Source organism: Tachyglossus aculeatus, chromosome 6 (genome assembly GCF_015852505.1).
Source record: "Tachyglossus aculeatus isolate mTacAcu1 chromosome 6, mTacAcu1.pri, whole genome shotgun sequence".
Lineage (NCBI taxonomy): Eukaryota > Metazoa > Chordata > Mammalia > Monotremata > Tachyglossidae > Tachyglossus > Tachyglossus aculeatus.
This window is the reverse complement of record NC_052071.1, coordinates 43,772,348-43,788,747: the sequence shown is the minus strand read 5'-3', so window position 1 is coordinate 43,788,747 and position 16,400 is coordinate 43,772,348. Positions and strand designations below refer to the sequence as shown.

The following is a 16,400-nucleotide window of genomic DNA, read 5'->3' as shown; positions in this document are numbered from 1 at the left end:
GCTAGTGTCATTGACCGGGAGCAGATTTTACACACACACACACACACACACACACACACACTTTGCTTCAGTCAGATTCTCACACGAGGCCTTGGTCAACCAGAGTCAGAGATGGTGCCCTCTAACAGAAAGCAGGTCTCTTTACCTAGTCTCCTGCAGATAAGGAGCCCTCTTCATGCAATAGTTTAAATTGATTTTTGAATGGAGGCTTCAGAAAGCTTTTTTCTCCCCTTAACATGCCACTTGGGGTTAGGGAAGCTACAAACGCCCAAATTACCCAGACCAAAAGGCTTCCCACATGGCCCGGGCCCCCGGCTCCTGGGAGGGAGGGAGGAGAGGCTCAGACGTTCAGGGCTCCTCACAGCAGGTTTCAGAGTGCCAGGCACAAAGTCTTCAACCCTCAGAAATCTTCCACCCCTTTCCAGAGAGACCTCACACCAACTTCCCCAAACTTCCACCGTTCTATTATCAAAGTCTGGTGTTGTTTCAGATGACGGGGGACGGGGGACGGGGGCGGGAGGGAAGAGGCGCAACAAGGGAAATGGGGGTGAAATGGGGCAAAGAGGGAGTTTAACGGGCTGACGTGACCATTCTTTCCAGGCCAGAGAATCCCACGAGCCCCTGGACGCTGGCCCCTGACACACTATTCTGAGCCGGTTCCTCTGTGGCCCCCTTATCCCAGTCTCGGACCGGGCACTACATCTCCCGGGAAAGCTCCCAGCTCAGGGCCCAAATTCAGGGCCTCTCAGCTCACCTTCCCTATGCTCGGGCTGGGCAGCCATCCTGTTTGGATGGCACCACTTCTACACCCTCACCGTTCCCACGTACTTCTCATGGTCTCGGGCGTTTCTTGGAATGAGGCGAACCAATTCAGTCCAGCCCAGGTGGTCTTCCCGTCTCCCCCGTGTCCGTGCAGCTTCCAAATCCAGCCCCTCACACTTGCCCACGAGCACCAAGTGATAGAAACACTACATTCAAGCCCTAGAGCCAGAGAGGAAAACACAACTTTTTTTTCCCCAAGTGGTGACAGTGGTTGGGAGAAAACTTCTGTCTTCAAGACATCATCTCCAAACCTAGAGCTCCCTTCCTGCAGACCAGAGAAGCTGGGACACCCCCCCCCCCAACCCCTCCCACAACCTAGCAAGATCGTTCCCTCCCCACCCCCCAAAAATCCAACCCCAGTCCTCTCGAGGGTAGGCAGGCCGCCCAGGGGCCTGCTGAGGGCCGACTCAACTGGAAGAAAAAGGCGAGAGCCAGAGGGAGGAAAAAATGCACTTGAATAGTCCAGGCTGCCACGGTTGAATTAGAAAATATTTTACTGCCATATTCCTTTGTGCTCTAAAAAAGGTGGCGCATTTCTCCCCCCTCTCCTCAAAACCCCAATGTCCCAGTAGTGTCCTCCACAAGATTTCTCCTTCCTGTATCCGAGGCCCTCAGCCCATGGGCACCATCCACAACGTTGCCCACCTACGTCGGGGAGCGCAGCCTCGACAGACGTCCTCCATGCCTCCCGTCCACCCGGGGAAGCCGGGGAGCACTCGACGGCCCGTTCCCGCCTCGGGCTGCAGTGGCTAACAATCCATTCTCCCGGGCTGGCCAGTTCAAAGGAAACCAGTGGTCCGTCCGGGGTTAAGCCCGAGGGCTAGTCTTGCTGGAACCGGGCTCGGGGTGCAGGTGGGCTGGACGTGGTCGCCGGAGACGGAGGAGGTGCGGGTTACACTGGAGCGCCTCTGCTTTTCCCGGGGCCCAGTTCCCTTCAGCCACCAGAAACCATCGACCCTCCTGTGGGTTTTCGCTGAGACTTTCCGGCGCTGGAGGGGGTGCTGTCCTTGACCAAGTTTCCACCTACTGCTCCTTCTCCGGCTGACCCAAAGCACGAGATCTCTGCGTGGGCAGTGGATTTCCCGGTGTGTGGGGGTGGCGGGGTGGGGATGATGGTGGGCTTTCTCTCCCGAAGCATAAATGATCCAGGGGAGCAGACTGAGCGCAGGGCGGGGATTTGGGGGCTGTGTTACCTGCTGAGTTTCCACCCAGTTCCAAGCAGGGATCCAAGGGCGTTAGGGGGAAAGGGCTGGGGCGAAAGGAAGAAGGGGAAGAACAGGAAGTGAAAAAGAAAGAAAGAAAGAAAGGAAGAGAGAAAATATGGAATATCTTCACAGTCTTTAGTTCTATTCCTCGGTTTGTGTGTTAAAATGTCTTCTCTCTCAGAGCACAGAGGCAGCCACAGGTGCCACACTGAAATTCAACTCATCCGGGAGGGGATGAATCAAAATGGTGGGGTGGGGTGGGCAGGTCCGCGGGGAGGGTTGGGATTCAAATGAGTCTGGTGGGAAACCACCCCATCTCGCCTTCTCTCTCTCTCTCTCTCTCTCTTTCTCTCACTCTCTTCGCTCAGTCCCCTCCACCAGCAGCACTGAGGAAGGAGAGGAGTCGGGAAGGGCGGCGATGAAGACAGAGACGGCTCCGATCACATCATGATGTGTCTCCGGCGATGCAGGGCTAGGTGGTCAGAGCGGGAGAAGCTGCGGTCACAGTCCGAGCAGCGGAAGGGCTTGATGCCCGTGTGCTTGCGGAAATGCCGGGTGAGTTCGTCCGAACGGGCAAATTTCCAGGTGCACCCTTCCCAGGTGCATTTGTATGGCTTCTCTCCTGCAAGAGGGACACAATTGGAGAAGGGTCAGTATGAGCAGGGACACACATACACACACACACAAAACACACTGGGGGACAACATGACCCGCTGCCTTTAGTCTTCTCTCGCTATCAGCTGCAACTGGTGAGACCTCTCAGGGACTTGACCGAAGAGAAACTGAGGCCCAGCTGAATAATAATAATAACAACAACAATAATAATAATAATGGCATTTGTTAAGCACTTACTATGTGCAAAGCACTGTTCTAAGTGCTGGGGTGGATACAAGGTGATCAGGTTGTCCCACGCGGGGCTCACAGTCCTAATCCCCATTTTACAGATGAGGTCACTGAGGCACAGAGAAGTTAAGTGACCTGCCCAAAGTCACATAGCTGACAAGCGGCGGAGCCGGGATTATAACCCAAGCTCGTGCTCTTTCCACTCAGCCACGCTGCTTCTCTACTAATTCTTCTAATAATTAGTAACAAGAATTATGGTACTTGTTATGCGCTTACTAGGTGCCAAGCACTGTTCTGAGCACTGGGGGAGATACAAGGTAATCAGGTTGTCCCATGTGGGGCTCACAGTCTTCATCCCCATTTTACAGATAATAATAATAATACTATGGTATTTGCTAAGCGCTTACTATGTGCCAAGCACTGTTCTAAGCGCTGGGATAGAGACAAGGTGATCAGGTTGTCCCACGTGGGGCTCACAGTCTTAATCCCCATTTTACAGATGAGGTAACTGAGGCACAGAGAAGTGAAGTGACTTGCCCAAAGTCACACAGCTGACAAGTGGTGGAGCTGGGATTTGAACCCATGACCTCTGACTCCAAAGCCCGGGCTCTTTCCACTGAGCCACGCTGCTTCCTGTACTCTCCCAAGTGTTCATTCATTCAATCATATTTATTGAGCACTTACGGTGTGCAGAGCACTGTACTAAGCACTTGGGAAGTAGAAGTGTTTAGTGCAGTGCTTTGCTCACAGTAAGTGCTCAATAAATATGACTGAATGAATGACTGAATTATGGTATTTGTTAAGCACTTAGTATGTGTCCCACGCTGTTCTAAGCTTTGGGGCAGATACAAGCTAATCAGGTTGGCCACAGTCCACGTCCCACATGGAGCTCACCGTCTTAATTCCCATTTTACAGATGAGGTAACTGAGGCAGAGAGGATGTGGTTAAACATATTACTGAGCTGTTCTTAATTATAATAATAATAATAATAGTATTTGTTAAGAGCTTATTATGTGCCAGGCACTGTTCTAAGCACTGAGAGAGAAACAAGGCAATCAGTTGCCCCATGTGGGGCTCACAGTTGTAATCCCCATTTTACAGATGAGGTAACTGAGGCACAGAAAAGTTAAGTGACTTGCCCAAGGTCACACAGCCGACGAGTGGCAGAGAATGTGGACAAGATTGTAAGCTCCTTGAGGGTAAAGAACTGGGGAGACCTCTCAGGGACTTGACTGAAGGGAAACTGAGGCCCAGCTGAATAATAATAATAATTAATAATAAGAATTATGCTACTTGTTACATGCTTATTAGGTGTCAAGTGAGAACCTACATACTCAAGCTACTGTAATAATAATACTAGTAATTGTAATAATAATAACCTTTAATAATAACCTTTACGACAGTGTTTGGCACACAGTAAGAGCTTAACAAATACTATTATTATTACTATTATTATTACTATTAGTACTGTTTCCTGACTCCAATGAATTGGGGAAGCAGTGTGGTTTAATGGAAGGAGCACGGGCTTGGGAGTCAGAGGTCCTGGGTTCTAATCACGGCTCCGCCACTTGTTTTATTTGTTTTATTTATTATTATTTATTTATTTATTATTTGTTTATTATTTGTTTTATTTTATTTTGTTGGTATGCTTGGTTTTGTTCTCTGTCTCCCCCTTCTAGACCATGAGCCCACTGTTGGGTAGGGACTGTCTCTATATGTTGCCAACGTGTACTTCCCAAGCGCTTAGGACAGTGCTCTGCACACAGTAAGCGCTCAATAAATACGACTGATTGATTGATTGATTGTCAGCTGTGTGACTTCGGGCAAGTCACTTTACATCTCTGTGCCTCAGTTAACTCATCTGTAAAAGGGGGATTAAGACTGTGAGCCCCATGTGGGACAATCCGATTACCTTGTATCTCCCCCAGTGCTTAGAACAGTGCTTGGCATATAGTAAGTGCTTAACAAATACCATCATTATTATTATTATTATATGAGAAGCTTCCTTCAGCCAACTTGGATCATTATTATTATCATACACGGGGTGACTAACCTGACAAAACCCCCTGAAGGTCATGGGGGAATGGGGGGGGGTTGTCAAGGAGCAGTGAGAGGAATCACCTAGCCCAGAGTTAGGGAGTTCTGAACAGCAGGAAACAGAAGGCTCTTAGATGAGAATAAGCCCATCCCTTTAATAATAATAATAATAATAATAATAATAATAATAATAATAATAATAATAATAATGGCATCTGTTAAGCGCTTACTATGTGCAAATCACTGTTCTAAGCGCTGGGGAGGATACAAGGTGATCAGATTGTCCCACGGGGGGCTCACAGTCTTCATCCCCATTTTCCAGATGAGGTCACTGAAGCACAGAGAAGTGAAGTGACTTGCCCAAAGTCACACCGCTGACAATCGGCGGGGTCGTGATTTGAACCCATGACCTCTGACTCCCAAGCCCGTGCTCTTCCCATTGAGCCACGCTGCTTTCATTTTGTACTCCCTCTTTCCAAATTCCCACCTTCCTGGCCTTAAGGATCTGCCACACTGCCCGCGTAGAAACCAGGGCGAAACGCCCGCTGAATTTTTTTCTTGGTAAGACTTGGATGGTCACAGAGGGAGTGTGAAAGGCACTTATTTAAGACAATACTTTAGATTAGCAAAGGCACAGATATCCCAAGTCTGAAAGAAAACTGGCTAAGGAAAGAAATAATTTAAATGAAGCTTGAAAGCTTCTAACTTTATCATCATCAATGGTATTTTATGTGTTTACAGTGTGCACTCGCTTCCACTGATTGTACCAGTGACGTTGCTTTATAGAAAGAGGTGACTAAACCATTGCTGCTTCTAACAGACCTACGGCAAGGATCAATCAATCAATCAATCGTATTTATTGAGCGCTTACTGTGTGCAGAGCACTGTACTAAGCGCTTGAAAAGTACAAGTTGGCAACATAATGACTTGTGAGGACTACACAATACTTGAGACTAAAAATTGGGAGTTTGGGAAAGGGGAAAAAGGGGAAGAAAGGGGACTAACTGGCTTCTCAGAAACGTCTTTGGTTCAAAGAAACAAAGGTAGAAACTTCAGTATTTAAAAAGGGGGGAAAAAGTCCTGGAAATAAAGAGTCCTTGGAATGTACGTGTTAGCCCTGAATTCCCCTGAGAGTGATTTAATTTTCTGAGACATCTCCACCTTCTTTTCTAGTCCTTGCTTAGAATATCTCCCAGCCCCACAGCGGGAAGTTCCTCTCTGGTTCTATCTGATCCAGTCAATCCTGGTGGAACTCAGCTCCTGGAATTTTTTTTGTTAATCCCAATCGTTTGAGATTTTTCCAAGGTAACAGCGTCACCCGGTGGTCACTAAATTTCATCCCAACGTTGAATCCATTCCAAGAACTATTCCCAGCTCAGAGATAACCACAGCAGGCCTAACTCTAACTCTTCTAAAACCCTGTAATAGTAATAATAATAATAATGATGTTTGTTAAATGCTTACTCTGTGCCAGGCACTGTACTAAGTGCTGGGGTAGACATGAGCAAATCGGGTTGGACCCAATCCATGTCCCACCTGGGGCTCACTGTCTCAATCCCCATTTTACAAGTGGCAGAGCCAGAATTAGAACTCATGACCTTCTGATTCCTAGGCCCGTGCTCTATCCACTATGCCATGCTGCTTCCCATACTCCAATTACCGTTTACAGGAATGTGTCTGTTATACTGTACTCTCCCAAGTGCTTTGCACACGGTAAGCACTCAATACAACTGAATTAATTAATGGGGAAATAATAATAGTATTGGTTAAGTGTTTATTATGTGCCAAGCACTGTTCTAAGCGCTGGAGTAGATACAAGGTAATCAGGTTGCCCCACATAGGCTCACAGTCTTAATCCCCATTTTACAGATGAGGGAACTGAGGCACAGAGAAGTGAAGTAACTTGACCAAAGTCACTCAGCAGACCAGTGGCAGAGCCGGGATTTGAACCCACGACCTCTGACTTCCAAGCCCGTGCTCCTTCCACTGAGCCGCACTGCTTCTCATAATGGGGAAGTAATTGAGGGAAATAAGGATTCCATTTACCAGGAGGGGGACAAAAAAGGCATTAGGACCTTCCCCCATTCATTCAATTCATTCATTCATTCATTTAGTCAGTCATTTTCATTGAGCGCTTACTGTGTGCACAGCACTGTACTAAGCACTTGGGAAGTACAATTCAGCCCCACCCCTGGCTTCTGCTCTACTCTGCCCTAGATGACTTCACTGTGGGCAGGGAATGTGTCTGTTATACTGTTTTAGTGTATACTCCCAAGCGCTTAGTACAGTGCTCTGCACACAGTAAGCGCTCAGTAAGTACAAATGATTGGTAGGTCTTCCTAAAATACCGGGCCCAGTTCTGGTCACCACAGTTGAAACTCTTAACTCAGGAAATCCAGGGGGAATCTGATGGGATTGCAAATCCCCCAGCCCTGACTTGCTCCCTTTGCTCTTCCCCACTTCCCCACCCTCAAGCACTATGTCCATATCTGCCATTTTATTATTATTATTATTAATAATAATAATAATAATAATGGCATTTGTTAAGCACTTATTATATGCCAAGCACTGTTCTAGGTTCTAGACTGTGAACCCACTGTTGGGTGGGGACTGTCTCTATATGTTACCAACTTGTACTTCCCAAACGCTTAGTACAGTGCTCTGCACACAGTAAGTGCTCAATAAATACAATTGAATGAATGAATTAATTAACGCTAGGGGAATACAAGGTAATCAGGAGGTCCCACAGGGGGCTCACAGTCAATCCCCATTTTACAGATGAGGTAACTGAGGCACAGAGAAGTTAAGTGACTTGCCCAAAGTCACACAGCTGTCAAGTGGCAGCGCCAGGATTAGAACCCATGACTTCTGACTCCCAAGCCCAGGCTCTTTCCACTGAGCCAGTGCTTATTAACTTGTATTGATGCCTGTCTCCCCCACTCTAGACTAAGAGCTCGTTGTGGGCAGGGAATGTCACTGTTTATTTTTGTATTGTACTTTCCTAGGCGCTTAGTACAGTGCTCTGCACAGTGAGCACTCAATAAATACGACTGAATGAATAAATGAATGAATGATGCCACCAAGTGGAGAAATTAGAGAGAAGCATTCGTGGCTTGGAAAATAGAACCGGTAAAGTAAAGGTGAAAGAAAAAGGGGGTTTTCTGATTAGAAAAGAAAATGGCAAAGGGGTTTTTAGGATTTTTTTTTTAATATAGGGCAGGTGCAACTGTGTTTAGCTTTTCCACGACCATAGCGGACAGATGAAGAGGAATTAGACATAAATTAGAGCAGGGAAGATTTGGGTTGGGCATAAGAAAGGGCTGTAGAGATTCTGTCCTTAGAAGAATGGAAACAACAGACAACCACCTTCCCTCAGTGTCTTCATCTCCCCTTCAAGCTGTCTCTTTTGTGCGGCCTACTGCACTTAATATTCACCCCATCCTCAGTCCCACAATGCTTAATATATAGACCCCTAATTTATTTTATGGTTTGCTTCCCACTCTAGATCTTACGCTCCTTGTGGGCAGGGAACTCGCATGCCCACCCTGTCATATTATACTCTCCCAAGCACACGGTTCAGTGCTCTGCGTGTTTAAGGGCTCAATAAATACATGGCTCAGTGCTCTGCGTGTTTAAGGGCTCAATAAATACCATTGATTGATTTCCTGAAATGGCTATCCTCCACTCAACCGAGAAGGGTGTTGGAGTTTGGCAGGGGATGGCTTTGCCAGGGGCAAAGAAGAGCTAGAGGGTGAGTCTCCGGATTGTGACTCAAACAATCTGTTATTTTTTTTATGGAAGTGTTGTTTTGTTGGTTGAATTTAACTCTGTTATTCTTTCCCTGCCCAACTGTTTCTGCTCTCTAGTCTGTGAGCTCATTGTGGGCAGAAATGTGTCTGCCTGTTGTTATACTGTATTCTCCCAAGTGCTTGGTGCAGTGCTTTGCACACAGTAAGCGCTCAATAAATACAACTGAATGAATGAATTGTGAGGGTGTGTGTCTGACCTAGGCTCTACCCTATTGCTTAGCTCAAAGCTTGGCTCATAGTAAGCACTACAGTAGTTCAACTTATTGACAATAGCTTTCATTTCTTCCTAGCATTTAGTACTTTGCATATTGTAATCACTTCATAAACATCAAAATAATAATGATGGCATTTGTTAAGCGCTTACTATGTGCAAAGCACTGCTCTAAGAGCCGGGGAAGATACAAGGTGATCGGTTGCTCCATGAGGGGCTCACAGGCTTCATCCCCATTTTACGGATGGAGTAACTGAGGTACAGAGAAGTGAAGCGACTTGTCCAAAGTCACACAGCTGACAACTGGCAGAACCGGATTAGAACGCATGACCTCTGACTCCCAAGCCTGGGCTCTTTCATATTCATTCATTCAGTCGTATTTATTGAGCACTTACCGTGTGCAGAGCACTGTACTAAGCGCTTGGGAAGTACAAGTTGGCAACATATAGAGACAGTCCCTACCCAACAGCAGGCTCACAGTCTAAATCTATTCAGCCTATATCTTCGGCTTCTAGCTGTCCATAGGCAGGAAGCTGGACCAGGTGACCTTGCAACTCTAATAATAACAATAGTGGTATTTGTTAAGTGTTTATTATGTGCCAGGCACTGTACTAAGCGCTGGGGTTGATACAAGCAAATTGGGTTGGACACAGTCCCTGCTCATGAGGGGCTCACAGTTTAAATCCCTATTTTACAGATGAGGTAACTGAAGTCCAGAGAAGTGAACTGACTTGCCCAAGGTCACATAGCAGACCAGTGGCACAGCTGGGATTAGAACTCATAATAATAATAATAATAAAGGCATTTATTAAGCACTTACTATGTGCAAAGAACTGTTCTAAGCGCTGGGGAGGTTACAAGGTGATCAGGTTGTCCCACGTCAGGCTCACAGTCTTAATCCCCATTTTACAGATGAGGTAACTGAGGCCCAGAGAAGTGAAGTGACTTGCCCAAAGTCTCACAGCTGACAGTTGGTGGAGCTGGGATTTGAACTCACGACCTCTGACTCCAAAGCCCGGGCTCTTTCCACTGAGCCACGCTGCTTCTCTAACTCACGACCTCTGACTCCCGGCCTGACTTTCCGCTATGAGATTCCATGGCCCATTTACTATAAAATACAAATACATCAGCAGAGTGCTTCTGTTCAACCCCGTACTATACAGAGGATGGCATTGTACCGGGAAGCAATGTGGCCTCGGGGGAATTCTGGGAGTCAGAGGATCAGGGTTCTAATCCTGCCCCTACCACTAGCCTGCTGTGTGACTTTGGGCAAGACTTTTACCTTCTCTGTGCCTGTTTCCTCAACTGTAAAAAGGGGGATTCAATAACTGTGCTCCTTCCTAATTAGACTGAGAGTCCCATGTAGGACAGGAACCATGTCCATCGCGATTCATCTGTATCTACCCTACTGCTTAGAACAGAGCTTTCTTCATTCATTCAACCATATTTACTAAGCACTTACTGGGGGTAAAGCAATGTACTACTACTACTAATAATAATAATGGCATTTATTAAGCGCTTACTATGTGCAAAGTACTGTTCTAAGTGCTGGGGAGGTTACAAGGTGATCAGGTTGTCCCACGGGGGGCTCACAGTCTTAATCCCCATTTTCCAGGTGAGGTAACTGAGGCCCAGTGAAGTGAAGTGACTTGCCCAAAGTCACACAGCTGACAATTGGCGGAGTCGGGATTTGAACCCATGACCTCTGACTCCAAAGCCCGGGCTCTTTCCACTGAGCCACGCTGCTACTCTAAGCAGCTTGGAAAGTACAATTCATCAACAAATAAAGATAATGCCTGCCCTCAACGGGCTCACAGTCTGGAATCAGGGAGACAGGCAAAGAAACAAGTAAACAGGCATCAATAGCATCGATATAAATAGAATTATAAATATGTATAGTGCTGGGAGGGGGGTAGAGCAAAGGGAGGGAGTTGGGTCAGTGGGGAGGGGAGCTTGACAAATAGCAGACTTGTTGTGGGGAGAACACACGCCTACCAACTCTATACTCTCTAAAGTGCGTGCACACGATAAAGCGTTCAATAAATTCAGTTATATTTATTGAGTGCTTAAGTGCTTAATACCATCGATGAAAGTACGCTCTTAATACCACAAAAAAAATAGACAGAGGCTAAGGTTTCCAGCCCCAAAAAGGCAACGATGAAGTTATGAGGGTTTGCTGGTCATTCCGACTGGCTAATGGTGGGAGGGGGAAGCAACTGGACAAGAGATTGAAGGGAATGAGGGGTGGGGGGAAAGTGGGGAGAGGAGGCGGGAGGAGAGGTTTTTTTGGAGAGGACACTAGAAGCATTCACCATCTCTACATGTTGCCGACTTGTACTTCCCAAGCGCTTAGTACAGTGCTCTGCACACAGTAAGTGCTCAATAAATACGATTGAATGAATTCTGATGCCCAGGGAAACTTCTCCTAAAAGGGCCATCGGTGCCACCAAGGGGACATCTTGACGATCTCCCGGCTCTGCCATCTGTCTGCTCTGAGACCTTGGGTAAATCTATTAATAATAACATTAATAATGGTATTTGTTACGCGTTTACTACATGCCAAGCACTGTTCTAAGCACTGGGCTAGATATAAGGTAATCGGGTTGTCCCACGTGGGGCTCACAGTCTTAATCCCCATTTGACAGATGAGGTAACTGAGGCCCAAAGAAGTGCAGTGACATAATAATAACAGCATTTATTAGTTGTTTACTATGTGCAAAGCACTGTTCTAAGCCCTGGGGAGGTTAAAAGGAGATCAGGTTGTCCCACGGGGGGCTCACAGTCCTAATCCCCATTTTGCAGATGAGGTAACAGGCACAGAGAAGTCATTCATTCATTCAATCGTATTTATTCAGCACTTACTGTGTGCAGAGCACTGTACTAAGCGCTACTTGCCCAAAGTCACACAGCTGACAATTGGCAGAGCCGGGATTTGAACCCATGACCTCTGACTCCAAAGCCCGGCCCGGCTGCTTCTCTTGCCCAACCCAGCAGAACAGTGGCGGTGCCGGGATTAGAACCCACGTGAAACATTCATTCATTCATTCACTCGTATTTATTGAGCGCTTACTGTGTGCAGAGCAGGGACAGGGGCAGCTGTTGCCCCGAGGCCAGGCTGCTTCTCAGTTAAATTCTCCCGGACTCAGTTACCACATCTGAGGCAAAATGGGAATTATGACTGTGAGCCCCATGTAGGACAGGGAACTGTGTCCAACCCAATTTGCTTGTATCCACCCCAGCGCTTAGTACACTGCCTGGCACAGAGTAAGTGCTTAACAAATTCCACAACTATTATTATTATTGAGAGCTTCCCATCAATCGACCCTATTTATTGAGCGCTTACTATGTGTAGAGCACTGTACTAAGAGCTAGGGAGAGCACAGTACAACAGAATTAGCCAACACGTTCCCTGCCCGTAACAAGCTTACAGTCTGGAGGGGGAGACAGACATTAATATGAATAAATAAGTAATTTATAATATAAACAGGGGTAAATAATAATAACTTTGGTATGTTACAGGCTTACTCTGGGCTAGGCACTGGACTAAGCGGTGGGGTGGATACAAGTTTAGGGTTGAACACGGTCTCTATCCCATGTGGGGCTCACAGTCTCAATCCCCATTTTACAGATGAGGTAACTGAGGCCCAGGGAAGTGAAGTGACTAACTCAAGGTAACACGGCAGACAGGTGATGGAGCCGGGATTAGAACCCATGACCTACTGACTCCTAGGTTCGTGCTCTATCCACTATGAAATCAGAGTAGCAGGTTTTGCTTGATCCCTGAAGGATGTGTCCCATAAACATGTTTTAGGAAGGTTTCAAACTGATTTACTTTACACCTGGACTATACAAGCCCCCTGAGGCCCAGAGAAATTACATAACAATAATAATAATAATAATAATAATAATAATAATAATAATAATGGTATTTGTTAAGTGCTTACTATATGCAAAGCACTGTTCTAAATGCTGGGGGGTGGGGGTGGGGGGGGATACAAGGTAATCAGGTTGTCCCAATCTCAATCCCCATTTTAAAGATGAGGTAACTGCCCCCCTCCTTCCTCTCCCCCTCCTCCCCTTCTCCATCCCCCTGGCCTTACCTCCTTCCCTTCCCCACAGCACCTGTATATATGTATATATGTTTGTACGTATTTATTACTCTATTTATTTATTTATTTTACTTGTATATATCTATTCTATTTATTTTATTTTGTTAATATGTTTTGTTTTGTTCTCTGTCCCCCCCTTCTAGACTGTGAACCCGCTGTTGGGTAGGGACCGTCACTATATGTTGCCAACTTGTACTTCCCAAGCACTTAGTACAGTGCTCTGCACACGGTAAGCGCTCAATACGACTGATTGATTGATTGATAACTGAGGCACAGGGAAGTGAAGTGACTTGCCCAAAGTCACAGAGAGCCAGGATGCGAACCCGTGACCTCTGACTCCCAAACACGGGCTCTTTCCACTGACCCCTACTGAGAGCTCACCTCCTCCAGGAGGCCTGCCCAGACTGAGCCCCTTCCTTCCTCTCCCCCTCATCCCCCTCTCCATCCCCCCCATCTTAACTCCTTCCCTCCCCCACAGCACCTGTATATATGTATATATGTCTGTACATATTTATTACTCTATTTATTTATTTTACTTGTACATATTTATTCTATTTATTTTGTTAGTATGTTTGGCTTTGTTCTCTGTCTCCCCCTTTTAGACTGTGAGCCCACTGTTGGATAGGGACTGCCTCTATATGTTGCCATCTTGTACTTCCCAAGCGCTTAGTACAGTGCTCTGCACACAGTAAGCGCTCAATAAATACGATTGATTGATTGATTGATTGAGCCACACTGCTTCTCAGCGTGACGAGGCAAGGTCCAACACAGTAAATCCACAACAGAGCCGGGATCAGAACCCAAGTCCTTTGACTTTCGGGCCCGTGTTCTTTCCACTAGGCCACACTGCTCCCCCACCCACAGACAGAACTGGCTTTCCGGCAAGGAGGGACCCCCAAAACCGCCGCGGCGGCCGAGGGGACCAAATTCCCCATCCCGCAGCGCTGGCTCTGCCTCCTGGAGACCGTTTTACCTGTGTGTATCCTTCTGTGTGCTTTCAGGTGGGAGCTCTTCGTGTACACCTTGTTGCAGCCTGCAAAGTCGCACTGGTGAATCCGCCTCTTCTTCAGGTCGGGGGACTCCACCCGTTGCATTCTGGCCACCACGGACCTGGAAGGGGGGAAAGGGGAGGGATGGGGGCGGGTGGGGGAGACGGACGCTGTCATCAGCCAGGAAGAGCCAAGATCCTCCTCCTTAACTCCCACCCCATTCCCTTCAAGGCCCTACTGAGAGCTCACCTCCTCCAGGAGGCCTTCCCAGACTAAGCCCCCTCCTTCCTCTCCCCCTCGCCCCCCTCTCCATCCCCACCGTCTTACCTCCTTCCCTTCCCCACAGCACCTGTATATATGTTTCTACATATTTATTACTCTATTTATTTTACTTGTACATATCTATTCTATTTACTTTATTTTGTTAATATGTTTGGTTTTGTTCTCTGTCTCCCCCTTCTAGACTGTGAGCCCACTGTTGGGTAGGGACTGTCTCTGTGTGTTGCCAGCTTGTACGTCCCAAGCACTTAGCACAGTGCTCTGCATACAGTAAGCACTCAATAAATATGATTGATTGATTGATTGTTGGGTAGGGACTGTCTCTATATGTTGCCAACTTGTACTTCCCAAGCACTTAGTACAGTGCTCTGCACACAGTAAGCGCTCAATAAATACGATTGATTGATTCCCAGGCAAAGCCAATCCGGGCCTTTTCTGCGTCCATTATTTTATTCTTCTTCATTAATTGCTTCCAGCAGCAGCGGCAGCCTGCCAGCCTGATGCCGCCCGGGAGAGGGGGGAGAGGATGGAACTACACTGATATGGGCGTGTGTGTGTGTGTGTATAATAATAATCATTCACTCATTCATTCAGTCGTATTTATTGAGCACTTACTGTGCGCTGGGGGGATACACAGTAATCGGGTTGTCTAACGTGGGGCTCACAGTCTTCACCCCCATTTTACCGATGAGGTAACTGAGGCCCAGAGAAGTTAAGTGACTTGCCCAAAGTCACACAGCTGATAAGTGGCGGAGCCGGCATTTGAACCTATGACCTCTGACTCCAAAGTCCGTGCTCTTTCAATCAATCATATTTATTGAACACTTACTGTGTGCACAGCACTGTACTAAGCGCTTGGGAAGTACCACTGAGCCATTGTTGTCCCACGTGGGGCTCACAGTGAGAGCTTTGCACATAGTAAGCACTTAACAAATACCATTATTCCATTATTATTATTATTATTATTATTATTATTCCCCATTTGACAGATGAGGGAACTGAGGCCCAGAGAAGTGAAGTGGCTTGCCCAAGGTCATCCAGCAGACAAGTGGCGGAGCCGGGATTAGAACCCACCACCTCTGACTCTCAAGCCTGTGCTCTTACCACTAAGCCATGCTGCTTCCCACAATGTGTATGTGTGTGTGTGTGTCTGTGAGATAGAGACAGAGATCGACAGAGTGTGTAAGCTCCTTGTGGGCAGGAAACGTGTCTACTAACTGTAGATACTAACTGCTCACCTCCTCCAGAAGGCCTTCCCAGGCTGAGCCCCCTTTTTCCCCCTCGCCCTACCTCCTTCCCCTCCCCACAGCACCTGTATAGATGTTTGTACAGATTTAGTACTCTATTTATTTTACTTGTACATATTTTTTATTCTACCCATTTTCATTCATTCAATGGCATTTATTGAGCGCTTACTGTGTGCAGAGCACTGTACTAATCTACTTTGTTAATGATGTGCATCTAGCTTTATTTCTATTTACTCTGATGACTTGACACCAGTCCACATGTTTTGTTTTGTTGTCTGTCTCCCCCTTCTAGACTGTGAGCCCGCTGTTGGGTAGGGACCCTCTCTATATGTTGCCACCTTGTACTTTCCAAGCGCTTAGTACAGTGCTCTGCACACAGTAAGTGCTCAATAAATACGATTGAATGAATGAATTCGATGAACTGTTATGCTGTACTCTCTCAAGCGTTTGGTAACAATAATAATAATACTGGCATAACGGGGAAGCAGCGTGGCTCAGTGGAAAGAGCCCGGGCTTTGGAGTCAGCGGTCGTGGGTTCAAATCCCGGCTCTGCCACTTGTCAGCTGTGTGACTTTGGGCAAGTCACTTAACTTCTCTGGGCCTCAGTTCCCTCATCTGTAAAATGGGGATGAAGACCGTGAGTCCCACGTGGGACAACCTGATCACCTTGTATCTACCCCAGCGCTTAGAACAGTGCCTTGCACATAGTAAGCGCTTAACAAATACCAACATTATTATTATTATTATATGTTAAGTGCTTACTATGTGCCAGGCACTGTAATAATAATAATAATAATGATGGCATTTATTAAGCACTTACTATGTGCAAAGCACTGTTCTAAGTGCTG

The 16,400-nt window shown here is 46.8% G+C and overlaps 1 protein-coding gene across 4 annotated transcripts in view; it reads right to left on the bottom strand.

The window, feature by feature from the left end:
• Positions 1-1,293: 1,293 nt before the first annotated feature.
• KLF8 (Kruppel like factor 8) overlaps positions 1,294-16,400 on the bottom strand; it is a 258,834-nt gene continuing 243,727 nt past the window's right edge. For all 4 annotated transcript variants that reach the window (XM_038748306.1, XM_038748308.1, XM_038748305.1 and 1 more), the window contains 2 exons: positions 14,011-14,147; positions 1,294-2,649 (listed from right to left, as the gene is read on the bottom strand). In XM_038748306.1, the coding sequence (XP_038604234.1) occupies positions 2,468-2,649; positions 14,011-14,147 (319 nt within the window). In that variant the 3' untranslated portion in view covers positions 1,294-2,467. The remainder of the gene's footprint in view (positions 2,650-14,010; positions 14,148-16,400) is intronic.